Genomic DNA, 21377 nt, shown 5'->3' with positions numbered 1-21377 from the left:
ACATTCACAGCAAGGGAATTTACAGTCCTGATTCACAAACTCATTACTGTCCTGCAGTTCAGGACTTTTACACATGGCCTCAGGATTGTTTTATCTGAAAACAATGCAAACACATTTCTTTAAATTACACTTCAGATAAACTTTTGGTTTTCATTACTTTTACAGTGTATGCTAGAAACCTTGCAATTTCTTTTGCAAGACTATAGTTTGTCTGAATAGTCCCTGCCAAGTTTGGTGTTTTCTGTTTAAGTTGTATTTTTTTTAATAGTATGTTTTCTATGAAGCTGTGAAGTTTTAAGAAATTTGAATAACAGAACAGTGAAGGCTTGGCTAGAATTTGCATGACAGGGTTGGGTTTTAAAAAGTAAAAGAAAAGACTGTCTCTGTGCACTGAAGAAAGGTTTGCTTTACACAATGCACCATTTAGTCACAGGAGTTCTTTGCAGTGACATGTGTCATTTACTAGATTCTATTACTGTAGGGGATATGTTGCGTGCAAGTGGACAAACCTTTGGAGTGTGCTCTTCAGAGTGCTAACTGTGATCCATCTTTTCAGGGCATTTATATTACCTTAATCCCATTGACATCAATAAGTTTACTCCTCATTTACTCTGGAATGAAAGAGGAGTGAACTGGGACTATTGTATATTTAGGCGACATTGTTGCAAAACATGTCCCGTTCCTGAGTCAGCCGAGGGAGAGAGAGGGGCTCATGCAGTACACAGAGCTCAAGGCATTATTGTTTTTCCAACGTTGCCTAATGAATCTGGCTGAAAAGGGTCACACAAATGGTAGAAAAAATTTGCATCTACATGTCCATGAAAATTTATGCTGTGTGCTTGTAAAGATGAAGTACAGATTAAAGAGTTTGGAGATAATTTGATAGAAAATATATTGATTCATTGCCTTTAGCTTGAATGTTAGAGTTCCTAGGCACCTTAGGAAGAATTTGTGTATTTGGTCATTTGCATCCTTTTTAGCATTCACATAGGAGGCAGTTGTGAAGATGCCAAATCCTTCAAGGATCCCTTCTCTGCCCTGGCTCTCCATTATTTTTCTGCCCTGGCTCCTGTTCTTTGCTATTTCTGAAACAATCCTGCCTCTGCTTCCCTTTTATTTACCCCATATATGGCACTGGGGCGCAGAGCAGCTGCAAAAAGCTGGATGGAGAGCTCTGCCCACGCCCTCAGTGCTCATTGCTTTTGAAAAATGCTGTTATTTGGGTACTGGGGGCAGCATGACACCTTGGCGTGTGTTTAATTGAAGGCAGCACCTACCTAAAGTAACCTTCTGCTCTGTGATTTCCCAGTGACAAACCTGCTGACAGCTTTTACATGCAGTGATTAGGAGAAATGTGAAATGCAGATATCTCTGCCCCCTGCAGCCACTTAGATGCTGGTTTTCACTTTTCATATAATGTGCTCTGCATTTTTTGTATTTTGAATTAAGGGAAGAGCATAACTGTAGGTGCATAAATAGCAGATGTGAATCACAAAGTGAGTAAAATTAAATTATTTGGCATTTCCTCCATGCTTACAAGGGACATGCTTTGCTGTGTCAGGCATTGGTATATAATGAGAGATGGGGAAAAAAATGTTAACATGAGAATCAGAAGAATCACAGAATCACTAAAAATAGTGCTGAACTTCAGATTTCAACAGATTTCAGCAGTTCCTGATTACTCTCTTCATTTTCTCTATTCATTCCAATATTTTGTGTCCAGCAATGGGGTATCCCGGTCTTTCACCTTTAGAGACTTCAGAGTGTGAATCTGTTTCCAGGGTTGCCTAGTTTTGCAGCACTGGAATGACTGCCCCAGAAATATAATGATGTCTGTCTCCTGGGGTGGCTGATTTAAAACCTTTGCCATGAGCAGTGACCCCCGAGTGAGTGAAGTGCGTAATTAGTACAGGTGTTCACTGTACTAACAAAAGCATTTGGAGGCTCAGGGACAGTCTGCAAAGATTGAGTTAATGTCATTTTCCACACAGGGCAGGCTGCTTTGTCCAGCGGGGACATACAAGCCCTAAATTAACTGTAGAATTATAAACAGACCATAATTACAATACATAAGGAGAGAAACCTCATTTTGACCTCTTGTATTGTGCTTTCACTTGTATTGTGCAAAGTTACAGACTATGTGCTTCACTTCTATCCAAATACATGGATCTTCCTCAGTGAAAAGCTCCCCGGGAGTCGAGGGCACTCAGAGAGTAAGGGAAGTGTGGAGCATTTTGTAGCAATGCATTGCAAACAAGCTTGACAGCGTTTCCTCTGCATGAAATATTCCTGTAGAAACGGTTCCCTGGAAAATGGCATTTATTTCTATTGCATTGGAGAGATGCTGTGATTTGAACAAGCTTAGCTTTAGCCAGAGGCTTATTTTGCTATTGTACTAGATGCTCTGTTGTGCAGCAACATGGGGGAAAAACACAAAGAATCAAGATAAAGTTGTATTTGTGATGATGTGTCTGTGTGTCTGCACATCATCTGCAGGCTGTGGATTTATTAGTTTTTAAGTCAGTAGAGCTGTTGTATAAATAATGCATATCAGAGCTGGTCCCACATGGTGTACTCACTTGCACATGTACACTGTGAGTACTCCCTGAGCCAGAGAAAAGTGCAACCAGACCTCCTGTGTCCTCTCTGAAAATCAGCTTTTAAAAGGCAGTGCCATACACTTGTGTCATCATGACAGTCCTTGTCCCTTCTAGAAACATGCACTGGTGTGGTTATTGTGGGGGTCTCAGGCAGTGTGGGTGCCGTTCCTGGCTCAGAAATTGTTTTCTGCAGAACCTGAGGCAAGCCATTTCACTTTCTGTTGTTTCCATTTCCTCAGCCACGAGTTCTGGGTATGATAAACATTTTGAGGCTTGGAGGTCAAAAATGAAAACAGAAGCACTTGGTCATGTTTATAATCTTTGTTATTCCCACTGCTGTTCTGGATTTATCTTAAAACTTAGATGTAACTTGAAAATTTTATTTGATGATGGCCCTGGTATTTTTCAAGTTCAGGTTGGATGGGGTTCTGAGCAACCTGGTCTAGTGGAAGGTGTCCCTGCCCGTGGCAGGGGTGTTGGAACCATAAGATGGTATTTAGGGTCCCTTCCAGGACATTCTGTGATTCCGTGAAAATAAAAATCAACAGTTCAGGTACTATGAGCAGAAGCATCTTGCACCCTAAAGCAGCTGCAATGTTTGAGACTGAAGTAGAGCTCTTTCACATTTCAGAGCAGATGTGTCAGAGCTAAAGCTGTTAGTCAAATCACATGCAGTCATCCATGAAAATGGATGAAAAAATCTTTATTAATTCTGAATTATGTTAGCATTTTAATCTGTAAAGTCCTTAGTAGGTACTATGTGGCAACTTTTTCAAAGGTTGCATGATTAGGGGAGAATGAATTTCTCCTGAGTAGCTGATTAGTCTCTCTATTGGACTGGGGAAAAAATATTACTTAACAAAAGAGATTAGCAGAACAAAGAAAACAAATTACTCCAGAGTAACCTCTTTCACTTATTCAAGGAAAATATGCAAAGAGAAAATAGGAAATGCCTGCAGCCAAACCAGTTTGTGTGGTGATACCCAGATCTCCCAAGTAAAGCATGGTCTGGCCCCTGTGAACACCAGTGATCAGTCTCCAGGAGGAGCAGGCTGCAGCTTGCCTCAGACACAGGATGCTGATTCTCTGCTGTTCCCTTCCTGGAGTGCCACTGTCACTGGTCTCCCTGGCAAACTTGGTCCCTCTGTGAAGGACCACCCTTTATGTGACAATTAAAGTGGTGTCTCCCATGACTTGCAGCTACTGAAGATCCTGTAGAGCTCTTTGGCTGTCTCAGACAGGATTCAGTACCTTCTTTATGCCACCATGATGCTTTCCCCTGCTTTCACTGTATCACTGCTTTTTGTTCCTCTCTGTAAAGGCTGAGGAGTGTTACCCTGTGCTGTGAAACAGATGCTGCCTCCCCATCACTGAGAAGCTACATTTTGTTATTAACAGGGTTAGTGCAGCCCTCGATGGCAGGGGCTGGATGGGAGAGAGCCAGCCACGTGTTCATGCTCTGCCTTTGTGCAACTGCAACAGTCCTGGTTGGAGGGGGAAATGGAGAGGGGGAATGTCACAAAGCTTTATGGTCAAGACTGTCACCACCTCTGCCTGAAGAGTCTTCCAGCATTTCATCATGTCTAGACTATATGTGCTGTGTGATCTTGTGTAGTAGCCTCCTCTATCATAATATAATATTACAAAGCCCAAAGCTCTTTTTAGTTTTGAGCAGTAAATGGTCATCATTATCTTCAGAATGAGCAATTCAGGCTACTGCCTAAGAACCAGAAGAGTAAGAGGTGGATGCACATCTAACATCTGGAGCTGGGCAGATCATTTAGTCTTCAAGCCTGTCACAATGATTAATCAGCTAGGAAAGACTGTGAGCCTTTTGCTTCCACCACAGAGCACTTGCTTGTGCTGCCAAGAGATCCACTTTTGAGTCATGGTTTACCATCCAAACAAATGCCCAGCCTGGCTGTATTCCTAGAAGAAGTTACTGACAAAGAAATGCACTAAGGATTTTTTGTTATCTTTGTCATCCATTACATTTTTCAACCATATTATTTTGTCAGGAACATTTGCTTACTTTTGAAGGCATTATAGCTTAAAATGTTATGGAAAAGAGCCTTGATATTTTAACTGACTCAAAACCAGAGGGAAATCTGCAATGAATTGGGAAAGTTAACCCATGCAGAACTTGCCACCATTAGCAGTCAAATTATCTGTCTCTTAGTTTTCAAAATGTATGAAGCCTCCAAAGTGTTGGGAAATTGGCTTAACACCATAAGGTTTTGTTTAAGCATTAGGAAAAAAAGGGAACAGATATGAGTCTTTAAAATCTAGGTTTTGGGACCTTGGTGTATACAGAAGACCTGTTTTTGAGGTTTCCTCTGGAAGAAAGTTGGTCAGAAGTTAATTCTGGAAATTGAAGCTGATATTCTTGCATAGCTGGTTGGCTTCAGATTTTAAATGTTAAGCAAAAATGTCTAAAACTACAAAATGCATAACAAAATAATCACTTCATTCCCCCCGAATTCAACTGGCAGAGCTGTTGAACTCCTGCAGGCATGGTAATGACTTTGTATGACCCATGAAATTTGACTGAAAACCCTTCTTCATTAGCAGTTGGTTGCCTTTGTTGTAGTTTTGCTCCTGGTATCCCTAAGATCTCCTAGTTTGCCTTTATGAATAACACCATGACAGCCAACAAGCAGTTTCTTTTCCTTGTAAACATGAGTTTCCACTGGTAAATATATTACATTCTAGTTCACTCATTGGTTATTTGCTGGCTTGTGATTGATTGTATCTGCCTCCACTTTTTGAAGTGCTCAAATGAAACAAATGAAATGTGCTTTTGGGATGTCTGTTGATTTTAGAGGGTGCAGATCACCTGCATCTTCTCTGGATTTCAGTGGGGTTTTGCTGGATGCTTAAATTTCTACAAAATGCAAGTGGTTTCATATTTAGAAGTTTCTGAAGGAGATATTTCCAGGGATATGATTTCAGCAGAATTGAATGATGTTTCGAAAGGCTGGGGGAGTAGAGTGGGCTCACAGACTTTTTATCACCACTGAATTTCACCTCTGATCTCTGTGCAGCCCCTGGGAATGAAAAGTGCCTTTGGAATTGTGTGTGGTTTTCTTTCGTTCCACTGAGCTTTCCCACTGAAATTTTCTGTCTTGCATCTGTGTCTTTGTAAAGCTTAATGCAATGGCAAAACAAGAGGCCGCCTCCTTTCTGAGGAGCAGGCTCAAGCCAACAGGAACACAGCCCTGGTTTTGTGTGTTCAAAATGGGTGCAAACTTGCCACCTTATTTATCACCAGGATTTCTAACCTTCAGATGCCATGGCCCATAAATGACTTCCCCATAATAATATTTATCAAAGTATTTCTGGTCTAATTATTCATGCTGAGCTTGTTCTCTAAAAATTTCTCTTGAAAGAATCTTTTTAAAGATTTTTCTTTTGAAAACAAATTCATGACCACATCAAACAGAGATTCATGTTGCCGTTAGTTTAATTACCAGCAGCCCTCAGGGAAAACTCACTCAAAACTCACTGCTGTTGTAATTGCTTCTCTCCCTTTCTCTCCCCCACTCTTTTTACCTTTCCAGTTTTGATTCCTGCAGAAGTCATCATATGGTTACTCATTTTTTAAGCTCATTTTAAGTACTAAGGGGTTTATGCCCTATTTTGCCCATATAGTAACTATCAAATTATAAATAACTAGTAGAATCTGGATGCTGAAAAAGGAGCTGGCCAAAAAAACCCACTTTTTTGAGATAACAGTTGAAGTTATCTTTGTTTTTAACTTTCTGAGCAAAAAGGCAGATAGTGATGTCCTCCCCAGTGCCATGCTGTAAGATCAGATCCCTAACCTGTGGATCTATTCCAGCCATGAAAGCCACTGCACCTAGTCTGGCTTTATTCCCTTTGAAAAGCAGCATGGATGCCTCATTTGGGTGAAGTGCAAAGCATAACATAAGCAGTGCTGACCTAACACGACATGATACATGGCAGATTTGCTTTAAAAAGAGCAGCAGTCTCAAATCTGTTTTGAATTAGAAAAAGTGTTTGAGGGAAAGGAAGGAAAAAGGGAACCATTTCATAGCAGGCATCTGAAAAATAACAGTTTGGAGGAAGGAGGAAAAATTGTCAGGCAAAACCTTACAGTTAAAACTGAAAAATGTATTTCTAACACAGGGGATTGTGAGTGTATATCTTACTCTTTGTTTTTTTTAAAATAAAATCTTGGCAACTTAAGTGCATACTATGATGGTCCAGAATGAGAACAGCTACTCAAAGGTGAAATTATCAGCAGTACTCTGGCAAGAGGTTATTAGTCATAGTCCCAGTATCATACAAGAGCCAGAGCCAAGGATTCAAGAAGCAAAACATTCCCCTTTGGAGAGAGGTCAAGATTAGTCACTTTTGTTTTCTTTATTGGGGGGAGGAGGACAGTGGGGGTTGGGTTGATATGGGGTTTATTTTGTTGGGGAGAGGAGTTTTGGACATATTTTTATGCCAGTCGGGTCTTGTACTCTACACTTTTTAACCCCAAAGTGCTGTAAATATGCCACTGTTCCACACGGGGAACGGGAATCTACAGCTTGGGGAAAGCTGTTGTCTGACAGCCAAACTCCTGACAAGGAAAATATGGAGTGATATTCAGAGGCTGTACTGCCGTGGCTCAGCCAGCAGAAAGGGTCCTCCAGAGGCAAGAGCCACAGGGAGTTTTCTTCACATCTGTGGAGCTGAAGCATCTGAAATACAAGTGCCTGTTAGCCAAAGAGAGAGCCTTTCTTTACCCTGCAGATAGGTACCGGGGTGCTCAACCAGAGGGACCCCACGGAGAAACGTTTTGGTGAACAAGAATGTGATTGAGAATGAGAGAGCAACCTGCTTCCCAACCCCCTGTCTCAATAATAGAAACCAGAAAGGTGCTGTGAGGTTTTCCTTGAGATTGGAAGATGTGCCCAGGACAGGGAGAGTATTTTTAAGGCTTTTTTAGAGACACTCATCCTAGCTGATGTTAAGAATGTTTATTGTATCTGAAGGTGGGCTGCTGGCTGTGCTGCCTCAGTTTCCCCCGCGTTGTGCTGGCAATAACAGGACTCATCTGCTGTGCTTAGGTGCACCCAAGTTTGGACAGTGCTGCAGATGCACTAAACATGGAATCATAGACCATCCTGAGTGGGAAGGGACCCACAAGGATGGGTCCAACTCCTGGGCCCTGCAGATGACCATCATTTATTCTAGAACACTATTCAAACTATTACACAGAGATAAGGGGCTTTTTTTTCCTGGTTTCTTTGATCAATATTTCCACTATATTTCTTGTTATCTCAAGCCTGTTTCCCATCCTCCATAAGGCTGGATTTCAATTTAAGCATAATTTGGGAAGCTGTTTATGATTATGCTGCTGGATGGATATCCAGCAATTTTTGCAGATACATTAACTTCTAATACTTCTGGTATCATTGATTCACATGTAAAGAAAGAATCCCTCCCTTCTTGCCAACTCATGTCTTATCTTTAAACAGAGAGGGAGAAAAGTTGTGTCTGGTCAGAGAGATACTTTTTCCTGAAGGTGGGGCTATAGTTAATGAAGATATGCTAATTCTTGAAAATATCAGAGTATTCAGTTAATAGGATAGGGGGATTTGATCATCTGTGGTAGTTTCTGATGAAAGTTATATTTAGAGACAAGACCCTCACATTCTCTTTCCTGGCTTTATGCAAGGAGGGAAAAATATTCCGAACTCCCTTGTTTATCTACTGATAAGCTGCTAATTTAGAGGAAAGGGTTAAAAAAAAATCTGACCTTTGTAATATTTTAGAGAAAAAAAAAATGCTGTATCCTGAGGCAGTGCTGGGCCAAAGACTGTAGATTTTGGATGCTGTTCTAACTTGAAAATTTCCATGTGTTTTAAGTCTCGTCTGATTTATCTAAAACAAGAGTCAACCACAAATTTTAATTGCTTGGCTATAGCTTTCTGGATGCCAGATAGATCTGTGAGCGTTGCACACATCTGGGCATGGACTGAGCACTGGGAGGCCAGCAGGACCGGCCTGGGGAGTGGTGAGGCAGCAGATGGGCCTCGTGGCCCAAGACTACACATAGAACTAAAGAAAGGCTCTCAGGAAAAGCTGATTTCCAACAGTTTGGTTGCTTTAAAGAAGCCAAATATTTTTGCAAGTTGTAAATAATAGCAACAAAACGCTGAACAGAGACCCCAGTTCTCTGCTCTCTTCTTCAGTGGCAGCTGTTTCCAGCCCTGCTTCTGACCATCTCCTGCAGCCCCATCCATCATGGTTCTCATTTCTGTCTTGACTTACTAGCATTTTAGGTCATCCCTTCCCAACATTTTTACCCTCAAGCCTTTCTGAATCCTCTCCACTTCTGAAAGAATCATGGAATCATCGTAGAATGGCCTGGGTTGGGAGGGACCTTAAGATCATCCAGTTCCAGCCCCCTGCCATGGGAACACCTTCCACTAGACCAGGCTGCTCAGAGCCCCATCCAGCCTGCCCTCAAACACTTCCAGGGATGGGGCATCCATAACTTCTCTGTGCAGTTTGTTCCAGTGCCTCACCAGCCTCACAGCAAAGAATTTCTTCCTTACACCTAGCCTAAATTTCCCCTCTTCCAGCTTGAGCCCAGAAAAAAAAAATTCCTAAAAGTGCTGTTGCAAAATCTTTCGAGGTCTTACACTCCCTAACAGTCCATGACCAAAAGCATTTCACTCTCCTGTAATTTAATTCTCCCAATTGCCAGCATCCTACTGACCTCTTTGTTAGAAGGAGTGGTTTGTATTCATCTTACCTTGCTTCTGTTAGTCAAGCAGCAAGTTACAGACAAATAATTATGAAGGTGACCTGAAAAAAACCAAACTAATTTGTTTGTAACCTTTGATTTCTACTTATTCCTCAAATTTTTAAATCTTAAAGGAATTGCTCTCTTACATAAGCACAACATCTGTTGTTGCTGCTTGTTTCTTCATAGGGAAAAGTGGCAGTATCATAGAAGAGAGTTTTGATAACCTGCTGCTAATATTCTTTATTTGGTTCTGCTGTATTTCATATTATATTATTTATTCCATCACATATTACTGAAGTGACTTTTTCATATCAGTTTTTCAGTTTTTGACCCATCAGAGCATGTCTCTTACTGCCACTGGTTTCAAATATAATTCAGGGGAGACACCTAATCTGAAAAATGACATTATAGTTGTAACCTACCCTCTCCTAAGAATCATTAAAGAAATGGAGCTGAGTGAATAGTTAACCAGAGGTGTCATATTTCCAGAAACTTTGAGGAAGCTTTTAGAAAAACATGCTTTTCTTTGAGAAAAAGAACATTTGGAAAAGAAAAATAATTCTCTGCAGTTTAGTTACTTGCTAATCAAAATTGCTTTCCCAATCATAATAGAAAGAACAGATGCATAAATCAACCATCTAATTTCTCCCATTTCCTATAGATTGAACATTTGCTACCCTATATCTTGTGCTGCACAACCAGAACAAAATTCTTCAAGCAAACAAAAATTACTTTAAAGATCTACAGGTATTACAGTCAGTAACCAAATGGCTACATGCTGTGTTGCTAGTTTAATTCCCAAAGGAATTTTTAAAAACTGTGGTACAAAACTGAGTTCCTTAGCAGTACATTAGAAATTTACTGTGGAAGTCAAGCCCTTTGTAATAGTTCACTGATATCAAGATAACTTCTGGAGAATCAGAGCCAGCAACTGGTTTATAAATCCTGGTTGTTGCTGAGCTCTGATCCTGGCTCAGTGTCTCAAAATTTTCTCCCCAGGGTCATCCCCCTCTGTTGAATGCACAGGCAGCACACCCTGATCAATGGTGAATTCTCAGCAGCTGTTCAAGGGCTCTTACTACAAAAAATAAGTGGTTTTTTATGCTTTTGAGCAGTGTAAGGTAAATATTTTCCTATAAAAATACACAGCGAGACCAGAGCAGCAACAGTCTCAGTTTATTGAAAAAACAGAACGATTTTTAGTATCTCAAAGCAGAGATTGTCACTGATAGCTTTAGGCAAGAGAGCTGATTTTAGAACTCAGGGTGTAGCAAGTGCCTTTCTTTCCAAAGATGCTTTTTTTCCTGAAAAATACCCATTTTGTTTGTCAGTTAAGACAGTGGTTACAGAGTTCATGTAATGTTTTCATTGACTAGAAAGAGACTTGTTCATGTAACCCTCAAAACCTGTCAATTTTGTTCCTCAGAAGCTCAGCCCTCCTGTTTTCTGAGCAATGATCAATCTTACAGTAGAGTGTTTTTTCACTGGCTCCACTTCTTCTATCCTTCCCCTGGACGCCACACACATATTTTCTTCTTTGGCCAACTCTCAAGAGAAAGTACAGACAGTCTGGAGAGCTAATCTCCCTTCATGCAGATTACATTCTCCTTTAAACACCTCAGGGGCAGGAATATAACCTCCAGCAAAACTGCTGCCTCATCTCGAGCAACAAAATAAACACATCAAAGGTGGAAGTTCCGATAGGGGGTTTTGCAAGAATCTGGGATCTTGGGCATTGCAAATGGAAGGGAAGCACATTCCATGATTTTTTGAAGAATCATGCCCCTGAAGAAAGAAACGTTCCTTAATAATACTGAAACCATTGGTCTCTCCTGCCACTATTACAGAGAAATCTTTAAAATCAGTTCTCTGGGAAGATTCCCATACCTATCCCTGAGCTCCTCTAGAAAGCCACTCCTAACATCATTCCTGTTCCTGTCCTCAGAGCATTAACGTTTATGCTCCAGGATAAAGCATTAACTTTTAGAAATGCTGATACCAACACATGAGAGGACTTAGCAAGAAGAGGAGCCAGGGGAGTTTCTCTCTGAAGCTTCTTCAATATTCTGAAGAACTTATATAGGAAAAATCCCACCAAAGACAAATGTGATTTATAACCACGTTTTCTTCCAGAACTGTCTCACTGTTGTTAAGTACCACTGAATACTGATACATTCCTTCATAACATTGCCATTACCAGGTATAATAAGTTCTGGAATATTTTTTTGCCTTTCATCTTCTCTCCACCTGAGTCATTGGTGTGCCTGGTGATTATTCTGTTGTCGGAAAGGACCTTTTTGTGTGTTTTTATGAAAGATAAAGCTACCTTATTACTCAGTATGGTACTGAACAGCAGACACATTAGAGATTTGATACAACATGGAGAGATGCTCAAAGAAAGCATCATTTTTTATTCCCCTAGAAGTTTGCTACACTGCAGAACAATAGGGTCCTCCTTAGTAAGAGGCCACTAGAAGTGCTGAATATATTAAGGTCTCCCCAATCTTCTTTGGCTGTTTTGAAAAAGTGCCTTAAAGAATTAGTTCTTTTTGAGCCAAAAAGCTGCACTCACAGGAATGAATGTTACCTAAGTCAGGGCAGCAGACTTGGAAGTTTAATGTTGTAAAAGCAGCTGAAATCTTCCCTTATCACATTTTCATTCAGCCAAGTGTTGCTTGCATCCTGGTTTCCCTCTTTTCCTTTAGCAGCTTCATGCTTGGCTCTCTTTACTGAGAACAAGGACAGCCCCCCTGAACCCACTGAGTGAGCAATGAGCTGATAAGAATTCTCTTCATTATGGACAAAAAATCTGTTTAATCAGTGAACCATGTTAAGAACATAGGTAGTTATAAAACAGCATTCTGTTCAAAGGGACTATGATTTTTACCCTTAATATTTACTTTTAAAATCTCTGAGGATGAGAATGACAAGCAGATGACACAGCTTTAACCAACAGTATTAATCAACCTTGATCTCTGCAGATTATGGAGCAATACTTGGAATAACCAATTAATAATTTGTGGTCTTTGTGGCTGAAATTATGCCGAACTCAAAATTTTGTCCTTCAGCTTCCCATGGCTGAAAATACTGTTCCACTCAGCTCTGTAATTGTGTCTGTCATTGCCTTTTCCTGGCAAATTCCTATAATTAGTTTTGGGAGTAGGTCTCCAAAGTGCTACCCTTTCGTTCTCCATTACAGGGGAGCTTAAAAGAGACCCTTCTGTCCCTGGAGCCATCCCTGGAGCCAACCAGGCTTCTGTGTTTTGTTTTGTTTTGGTTGTTTTGTTTTTAAAATCAAGGAAATAAATTCATTGCTACATACTATGTTCCAGATCATACCATGAACTTTTTATGGAAGCTTAAAATTAATCAGTGTTTCAAGTTAATACAGCGTGAAGATTTGTGGAATTTTAATAGATAAAAAATAATAGACAAATTTAATTGGAAATTATTTTGCTCTTTCAGCAAGAACAGCCTCTGTCTTGTTCAGTAGCACCTCCTGGAATGCCTTTGATCCCTTTACAAATATTATTACCTTTGTAAATTCATGTCACTAAGGCTATGAGAATTGGGATTGTTCAGCCTGGAAAAGAAAGGCTTTGGAATGACCTACTTGTGGCTTTCCAGCACCTGAAGGGAGCCTACAGGAGAGATGGAGAGAGGCCATTATAACTGCATGTTTTAATTTTCCCTCAGGATGTGCCATTTAGGATTTGTGTGCTAGCCTTTCAGCCTTCATGAGGAACTATTTGGTTTTGGGTTGGTTTTTTTTCTCAGTGCACTGCATGGATGGGATTTCATTCATTTCTAAGAGATAGATTCAAAATTGTTTAAATCTCCTCTCCATCTGTGCTCAATCTGTGATCCTTGAATTTTTACTTTTTTTTTTTTTAAACTTAACTCAGAGGATGGAAAGATTTTGTATTCATACAATATTCCAGTAAGACTTAGGAATAACTGTGGTGTGTAATTTCTGAAGTTTCAAACACTGCTTCCTCTTCCCAACAACTGTGAAATACAAAGGAAATTATTTTGCATATAAAGAATCTGATCATCCAAACATCATGTTTCTAATGAAACATTAATCAGCTACAAAGAGCTTACTTCGTTTTTCCTAAAGGAAACAAATCAGTCTGAGTTATTTTTCTATGTAATTAACAATGTTTGCTGTTTTAAGTAGAGAGATCAGAGTTGTTCAAAGCGGTTAAGATTAGAGCAACATCAGCAGTTTTTCTGTTTGCTTTACTTTTATTCGTTCTGGCATCAGAGCTAATTTCTAATCAAGTAAATGTGTTTGAAAGTATGATTCAGGGGGGATGATACATTTCTCCATGCTAACTGCCTAAAGCTGGCTTAATAAAAAGGATATTGCACACAATGACATTTTTCTAGTGGGTATAATTATCTCTGCAGCAAGCAAGTGAATGATGTATTTCAGGATGTGTGTTTGGATGATGACAGGCAGATTGGGCACGTTAATAAGCCAGGCTGTTCACCAGCAAGCCTCTTTTTCTGGTACATCAGAGGCCTGTGATGACAGTAGAAGCTGCCTTCTGGTGGCTCTCACTTCTCCTTTTAAAATATCTCATACTTTAAGCAGATACTCCTTTGGCAGAATTAAAAATGAGGGCCCACTGCTGCCTCATTTGCCAATGTCATCCTTTCTGATAGAGCCCCGTAAAGCAGAAGATGCAAGTACAGAAATCCAGACTCTTGTAACATCCAAAGAACATATTACTATTTGGGATTGATGATTCAGTCCAAGGTTGGTAAAGAGCCCACTGAAGCCACTGGGAGTCTGTGCTTGCCAAAATCTACCACTGAGTCCAGTGTGTCTTGGAGCAAGCCCTTCAGGGGCACTGAACCCCTGGGAAACGGAAAGCTAAACTGGTTAAACAACAACTAAACACAACCAGCTTTCTGGACCTCCCTCCACAAAATCTTTGTGGCTTTAAAGCCCTACCCCAAAAAGCAGGAACATGGACGACAAAGGTCTTTACTTTTAATCTCATCTGGCTCAGCTCAATAGCAATTAGCTCCTGCCTCTGCTTCTGTGGGCCTCCTGCACTCCACAGCTGCAGCTGCCAGGCCTTGTTGCCTAGAAGAAATTAGACAATTATCTCTGGGAATTTATTTCCCAGCAAGAATATTCACTTCTCACTTCTCCCCAGTACTTCATCACCAAGATGCACAGCTGTTGAAGGACTATCCAGATCTCAGTCCAACCTACTGTCATGTTCAATAGTTCATCACTGCAAGAGTTTCATGAATGCACGTTTTCCAGATATATCTCCAGCCTGTGTTCCCTCTGGTAATCCCTAATTTTGGAATCACAAATTAAGACACATATGCATATAAAAATCCCCCACTTCATTTAGAATAGTTAGCAAAAAGACATTTCTTGTAGAAGGAAAAGTTGTCTTTTGCATTCTGAAGATAACTGTTTGTGTGGAGGCTTTCACTGCAGTCCTTCCAGCAGAGCTGTCTCAGAAAACAAACAATACCGGGTCAGTGAGGGATGCAGGAATGAGGTATTTTTGTAGGTTTCACTACCACTGATTTGTGCTGTGACACTTGGAGCATCACAAGTTTGCCATCTGTAATGGGCACCATTTGGGCAAAATGTGTCTTTTTTTTTTAAGGGAGAGAATAAACAGTGATGAAATGAGAACCTGATGATATGCTCAGTTTTCCATCTGTGTTTCCTTCTAGAAATCTTGAACTTATCTGTTCTTCAGCTTCCTCATTTCATAGAATCTCATCTTTCAACAGCCATTTCCATCCAGAATTACTAGTGTTTCATGTACCATCTAGGGTGCTTTGCCTAATGTTTTCAAAACCAGCTGCAAAGTATAAATCTCTGGCACCTCATATTTTTAAATCACTGTATCTGCTTCCCTACCAGTTGTACAAAGTGTTTGAAAAAATCCAGCATTTTCTCTACGGTGGAAAAACATTTTAGTCTCTGCTGAAATCCTCCAGGTTTGTTGATGTTCTGCTCAGCCTTACTGTCTTTTACTATCCTGTGTGATACTTGGATGACAGCCAGGCACATATAAATTGCTCCCACTCATGCTCTCTCTGGCAGTTTTATGTGCCTTCCTCTACTTTCTAGCAGATATTCTAGGCAACAATTTATTCCTATCACAGGGTTTTTTTTCTGTTTGCTTTCTTTTCCCTTTCTAAAAAGTACTACATCTCTTTGTCTAGAATTTACTCAGTGTTTTGGGATCCCTGTGGATCAATGGGTCAGAGACTGCAATGACAAAATCAAGGCTTTCTTATTATGCTTGAAGAAGCAATTAGGAGGCCATAAGGCAGAGTCTTACTGCCTAATTTCAATGCTTTTACCACGCCAAGGGTCAGAGAGTGGGCAGGACTTTGAAGCTAGAAGTGCCCATCTTGCCCTTGGGATATTTTGCTCAGTGCAGAGAGGAGGCTCCCAATGCCAGATAAAAGGAGTGACATTCCTAGAAACACCTAATTCCCAGTTTTCCTCTGAGTACCACAAATGCATGCCAAAAAAAATCCATAACCTAATCTCTCTTGGGCATCAGCTTTTCCATTATATTTTCTCCTAAACATTAGAAGAAAAACCAGAAAAAAAGGCGGGGGGGGGGGGGGGGGAGGAGAGAAATTAAATAATTTAAGGAGCCTCTGTCTAAAGAAGAAAATTAGCATTACGGATATGGGCTGAACCTGGAGTCCCCCAGTCAAGAAATTAATTTTCAGCCATCTTAGAATTCTTGGTTTCTGTCTTGCTGGGGATCATGTCACTTCTGATGGCAATCCTAGGGAATGCTGTGTCACTGGGTTTTGAGAGCATAAAACTGACTCATGTCCCACTCCCAGCTGCTATTCACTCGTGGCAGCAAAAACACCAATGGGCATTTGGTGGCCTGAGTTGTTAATTGAACCCAAATGTAGCAAAGAGCATCACTCAGTCCCAGCTTAAGAGTTGCAAGTCAAGCAGCTATTTACTAGAGCACAGTGGTATTACTAGGGCATAGAAGCATCCTACAAGTTTATCATTAAAGAAAAAATTGGACACAATACTAACAAAAAAAAAACCCACAGAAATTCAGTTCTGGGACTTAGTTCTCTATTCCAGCAGATCTCTTTAAAATTCCACTTGTCATGTGTTCAGCCAGATACAAAATGAGTGTCAAAGCATACACCAGAGGTGAGTATGAGCAAGCTTGTCCCCATCCAACCCTGACCTATTGTATTAAATTTCTAATGATCTCTGTGAAGCTGTAGTATCTTCACAGAGGTTGCTGTGATCCTAATTAATATTACACGTATGCCACCCGGTTTGGTGCAATTTTCTTGCATGCTGCTCCTAAACACCTCTGCCCTTTGCCTTTGTAGGTCACACAAATGGACCAGAAGCTGAACCTCATCACAGACATGCTGCATCATCTGGTTTCCCGTCAGCAGGGGGATCAGGGCAACAACAGATCATCTCAGAGAGGCAACAGCAGCGTCAGTTCAGAGCTTTTCCTCCCTAACAACACCCTGCCCACCTACGAGCAGCTGACAGTACCGGCAGGGAACGAGGACGACATCTCCTGATGTGCTGCAAGCCTGGGTTGGGTTGTTCCTACTTCTCTCCTCTGAACGGGACTGAGTGTTGAGAACCTGGGAGAAATTAAGTTCATCAGCCAACCAAGAAATCGTGCAACTGCTGTATCCACACCACTAGTCTCAAACATGCTGAAGTTACCCACAGTAGCCAAAGGATTGCCAGGCTGTCTTCCACCAGGCAAAACTTCTGGAAGCTCCACGTTGATTTTGCTCCTGAACAAATGATCACAACTTATTTCTCAAAAAGACCAAAATTATATAAAGACAGGCAAAATCACAAGGATTTAGAGCTCCTGTAATAATAATAATAATAGTAATAATAATATTCTAATAATACTTGAACTTAGATGGAAAAAAAATGCATTCTGTTTATGAATCTGCAGATAGCAATTTATTTCTATTACTAAAGTTTTTAAAACAAACTAGGATAACTTATGTTGTTTTTATTGTATAAACATACACTAACATTCTAGACAATAACAAACCACATACTGAATTATTTTCTTTTTCTGTTTTATTTTAGTGTTACTACATAAACAGTTATCAGATAATGACCAGATTTTTAAAATCTGTTTTTCTTCAGGGAGGAACTAATCCTTAATCTGGAACAATACTATTTATAGTGGAAAGTGCTATAGATTTTCTAAGATACCAGTTTTTCATGGGGAGACAATAAAGTATTATATAGCAAAAAAATCATTCTGCTTTCTAGAAAATTGTTGCCAAAGAATTTATATAGAAATAGAAAACACAGTGGTCTGAATGTACTTGTCCTGAGCATTTTAAAAGGAAGGCCTTCTACTTCTTAAATCTACTGGTTTTTAGCTTACAGATGCCAAGAATAATACAAGAGGCTGAAGTGGCTGGACTTCACTGGTCAAGTGTTTGAGCTGGCCACTCACAGAACATCCATAATGCTTGCAGGAATCAAGGCTTCAGTTCAGGAAAGCATCTCTAATCCACACAGCACATATGGCAATTTTAATGTTTTCTTGAATAACGTCTTGAGAAACTCAACCCCCTTCAAGAGTGGGTTGGTATTGACAAGTGCCAGCTCTTTATTTAGAGATTTGAGGGCCTCAGCTATGACCCATGGGGCTGAACCACACTGTCCCACATGATGACTGCAGTGAAACCAACAGTGTTGGCTCAGTGGGAGCTCTCACACACACAAGGTGAGCAGGAGTTGGGCTTTGATTACCAAGGCTGAAATTACCAAGCCCTTGCAGAGACTCAGCACCTGACTCGTATCAGTCTTTAAAGCTGACAGCCTCAGGAAAAGCTCTTTAGTCCAACCTGGTGGTACCTCAAACTGCTGGGAAAATGAGATGGAGACAGATTTATCAGTTCTTGCACTTCGAGCATCCTACACATCAGTGCTCCCTGTTCCCCTCACTGCAGAGCCTGTGCCCCACAGTGCTCTCCGTCTCCTGGGGGATGCCCTAAAGCCTCATGCCTGGGCACAGCAGTTTATATTACCAGTCTTTTGACCAATATTACCAATCTGAAATACTGATGCATAATGAATTAGATCACAGGGAACCTCCTCATAGGGAACTCTCACATTCTGGGCTTTCTTTCCAACATTTCATCTCTTTGACTTGGACTGCAGAGAAAGTCCTGTATTAAATATCCTGTATTTAACTTTCCAGATTCTCTTACAGTTATCCAGCCTCTCTGTTGTACAGTAGATAAATGTTAAGGGTGTAGAAATTTACAGGCATAAAGAAGAATTGTATCAGGGCATTATGTTTTTGTGGAAATCAAAATTATTCTCATGATTTTGAACATTTTTTAAATGAGATTCACTATGTAATTTCAGGTTATCAATCAGCCTGTTAATTTCCTAATAAAATACAGGACAAGAATGCCATGTCTTTTGGTTATTCTAAAATCCAGACACTTGATATACAAAAGAAAGCAGATGGCTTTTCTTCTCCTTTCTCTCTTAGCCGACTGTACAGTGTAAATATACTTTATTTGCAATGCATGACTGTAAGGCTTCTGCTGATTCTTCACTACAGAAATAAAAGAAAATCTGGACTTTATCAGCTGGGATGATTGGAGAGAAAGGTGTGTCACATAGCCCTGGCTGAAAGTAGACAGGTCTGTGCATTTCTAGGGGCATTGTTTTAAACAGAAAATGCTTCCATTCCTGCCTGTTTGTTCCCAGGACCATATCTCCATTCTCTCTTTGAGACCTTATCTTGGTGATAACAGCATGGCACAGCAAACACTTAATGCAAAACATAATGTCCCTTTCTTGTCAGTTGTCTATAACCACCTGAAGGTCTCCACTGGAACCAGATTCATTGGAATCAGCAGATTTTACAGGTTTTTGGGGCTGGTGGCCAATTGTGAGGTCAGTGATTCCTCACCTGAATCCACCTGATCCTTTCAGAAAGTAGAAAGCTCTGAGATCTACTACTTCAAACCTTACGATCCACCTCACCCTAAGGAAAAGAAAATGATCCCTTTTCCCTGTTGAAGAGGGATGTTATAAAATGAACCATCCAAATTTGCCATGCAGCTGCCTGGAGCCAGCCATCCACAAGGGCTCACCAGAGACAGACCTGACGTCTCTGCTTGGAGGACTGCCTGGAATTATCTGCCCTGCTGGGGCTTCATATCTCAATGGCTTCTCCTGGAAGCAGTTGCCTCACATCCTTCTTGCACAGTGAACAGCAGCAGTGGGAAGATGAGCTGAGCAGCCCAACACTGGAGCAACCTGAAGTAGCCAGCATGCAGTGAGTATGTGTTTCTGCTAAAACCTTTCCTACTGGTGTGTCCTGTTTGGCCAAACTGTCCAGAGTGGGGGTTTTTAAAGTGGGTAGGAAATGTTTGTAAGTATCTTGAAGAGGAGCAAAGGAAATATAAGGTAGGCCAAACCTTGACTTTATAACTATCTGCCCCATTTCTGTGAGCTGTGTTAAAATAAATGCATCTGAAGCTGCAAAAGAAGCATCTTTCTTGGAGCAGCTCAGTAACAGTTTGCATTTCCAGATTGGTGTAAGTTAAGCCTAGACCCTCATCCCTGATGAAAAATATAAGGTTAAAAAATAGTCATCTAAAAAAAATGTTAGCTGGCTTAGCTTCCCCAGCCTACCAGGGGGATGCCAGATGGCTGCCAGATCTGGATGGTAGGAAGCCAAGGAATAGGAGAGGAGGCAAAACACGGGGCTGCCCAGTTGAAGGTGGTGATGAAAGCTTACCCTGCCTCAGCCTGCAGCAGAGGCAGACGATGTGCAAGTTTGCAAAAAGGAAGATCCACGATGTGCAAGTTTGCAAAAAGGAAGATCCACGGGAGGTGGACAGGATTTGTGCAGGGGAGGAGTTTCAGTCCATGAGCAAAATCTGGGCTCCTGGTGAGGGGACTGTATTGGGATTCAAAAGACAGAAGCACTGCCTGGCATCAGCATTAATCTGCAGTGTGACCTCAGGGCGAGTCATTTCACCTGCCTGGCCACATCTGCTGCCCCCTCTCCTGCACTCAGCCCACTTGTTTGTTTAGACCACAAATTCCTGGGGAAGGGAGGGCCCCTTTCTGTGTGTTTGCTCAGTGCCTACACAAAAGGACCTGCCTTCTGGGGACTGGAGGTACCACTCTCAGATAAATAATTACCCACCCTGCAGTCCTGCTACAGGCAAACCCTTAATTATTCCGAGCCCAAGGAGCTTCAGGTGGAAGTGCCTGCTGCCAAACCAACAGTTAGAGGAGGCTGGGTTTAGGTTCCCTTCCACATAGTATCTTACAAAAGGAGATCAGGAGCCTGGCCATCACTCATTTTCACTCTTCTGCTTTAAAGCAGGTTCATTTCAAATAACACAATGGGCCACTGCTATGCTCCAATACTAGCTAAGGCAGAAATCTTTGGATGTCAGTGGATTGAACAGACATTTTACTGCAGCAAATTAAGGTTTGTTGTTGCTAGCAGATACCTCTGGGCTGATTTAGCACCTATCAGTTCTGAGGAAGCTGGAAATATTCCAGGCTGGTGAGCTTTAAAGTTCTGGGCAAAAAAAAAAAAAGTTGCTTTTTTGAAAAATGAAAAAACACAGGAAGATCTTTTCTGGGAGTTTAAATGAGAAAATGTTAAAATAGTTTTAAGCTAACCCTCATGGACCCTGCTGAGATGGGTTTTACTGCTGGGATGGTGGTTTGGGAAGAAGAAAAGCATTGAGAAGAAAAGGAAAAAGATTGAAGGTATGATGCAGCTCCCATGAAAATGTTCTTGTGCACTTGATTTATGTTGGCTTGGAGTTGGGTGTTGCCTGCAGTGGGACTGCTCAGTCAGTGTAAGCCTTTGGAAGTTGAAATGTGCACTAAAGATGCCTTTCCATGGCTTTCAGTAGAAGCTGGGCTCAGCTCTGTAGGCAGCATTCCTTTCTTAATGGTCACAGAGCCACAGAACCATGTGTATTCA

The 21377-nt window shown here is 41.0% G+C and overlaps 1 protein-coding gene across 1 annotated transcript in view; it reads left to right on the top strand.

Moving 5' to 3' along the window:
- Positions 1-18795, top strand: part of KCNQ1 (potassium voltage-gated channel subfamily Q member 1) — a 330598-nt gene extending 311803 nt beyond the window's left edge. The window contains exon 19 of the mRNA XM_031062124.1: positions 16738-18795. Coding sequence (XP_030917984.1) covers positions 16738-16941 — 204 coding nt within the window. The 3' untranslated portion in view covers positions 16942-18795. The remainder of the gene's footprint in view (positions 1-16737) is intronic.
- The last annotated feature ends 2582 nt before the right edge of the window (positions 18796-21377 follow it).

Source organism: Geospiza fortis, unplaced genomic scaffold (genome assembly GCF_000277835.1).
Source record: "Geospiza fortis unplaced genomic scaffold, GeoFor_1.0 scaffold524, whole genome shotgun sequence".
NCBI lineage: Eukaryota > Metazoa > Chordata > Aves > Passeriformes > Thraupidae > Geospiza > Geospiza fortis.
This window is presented reverse-complemented; position numbering and strand designations above follow the sequence as displayed.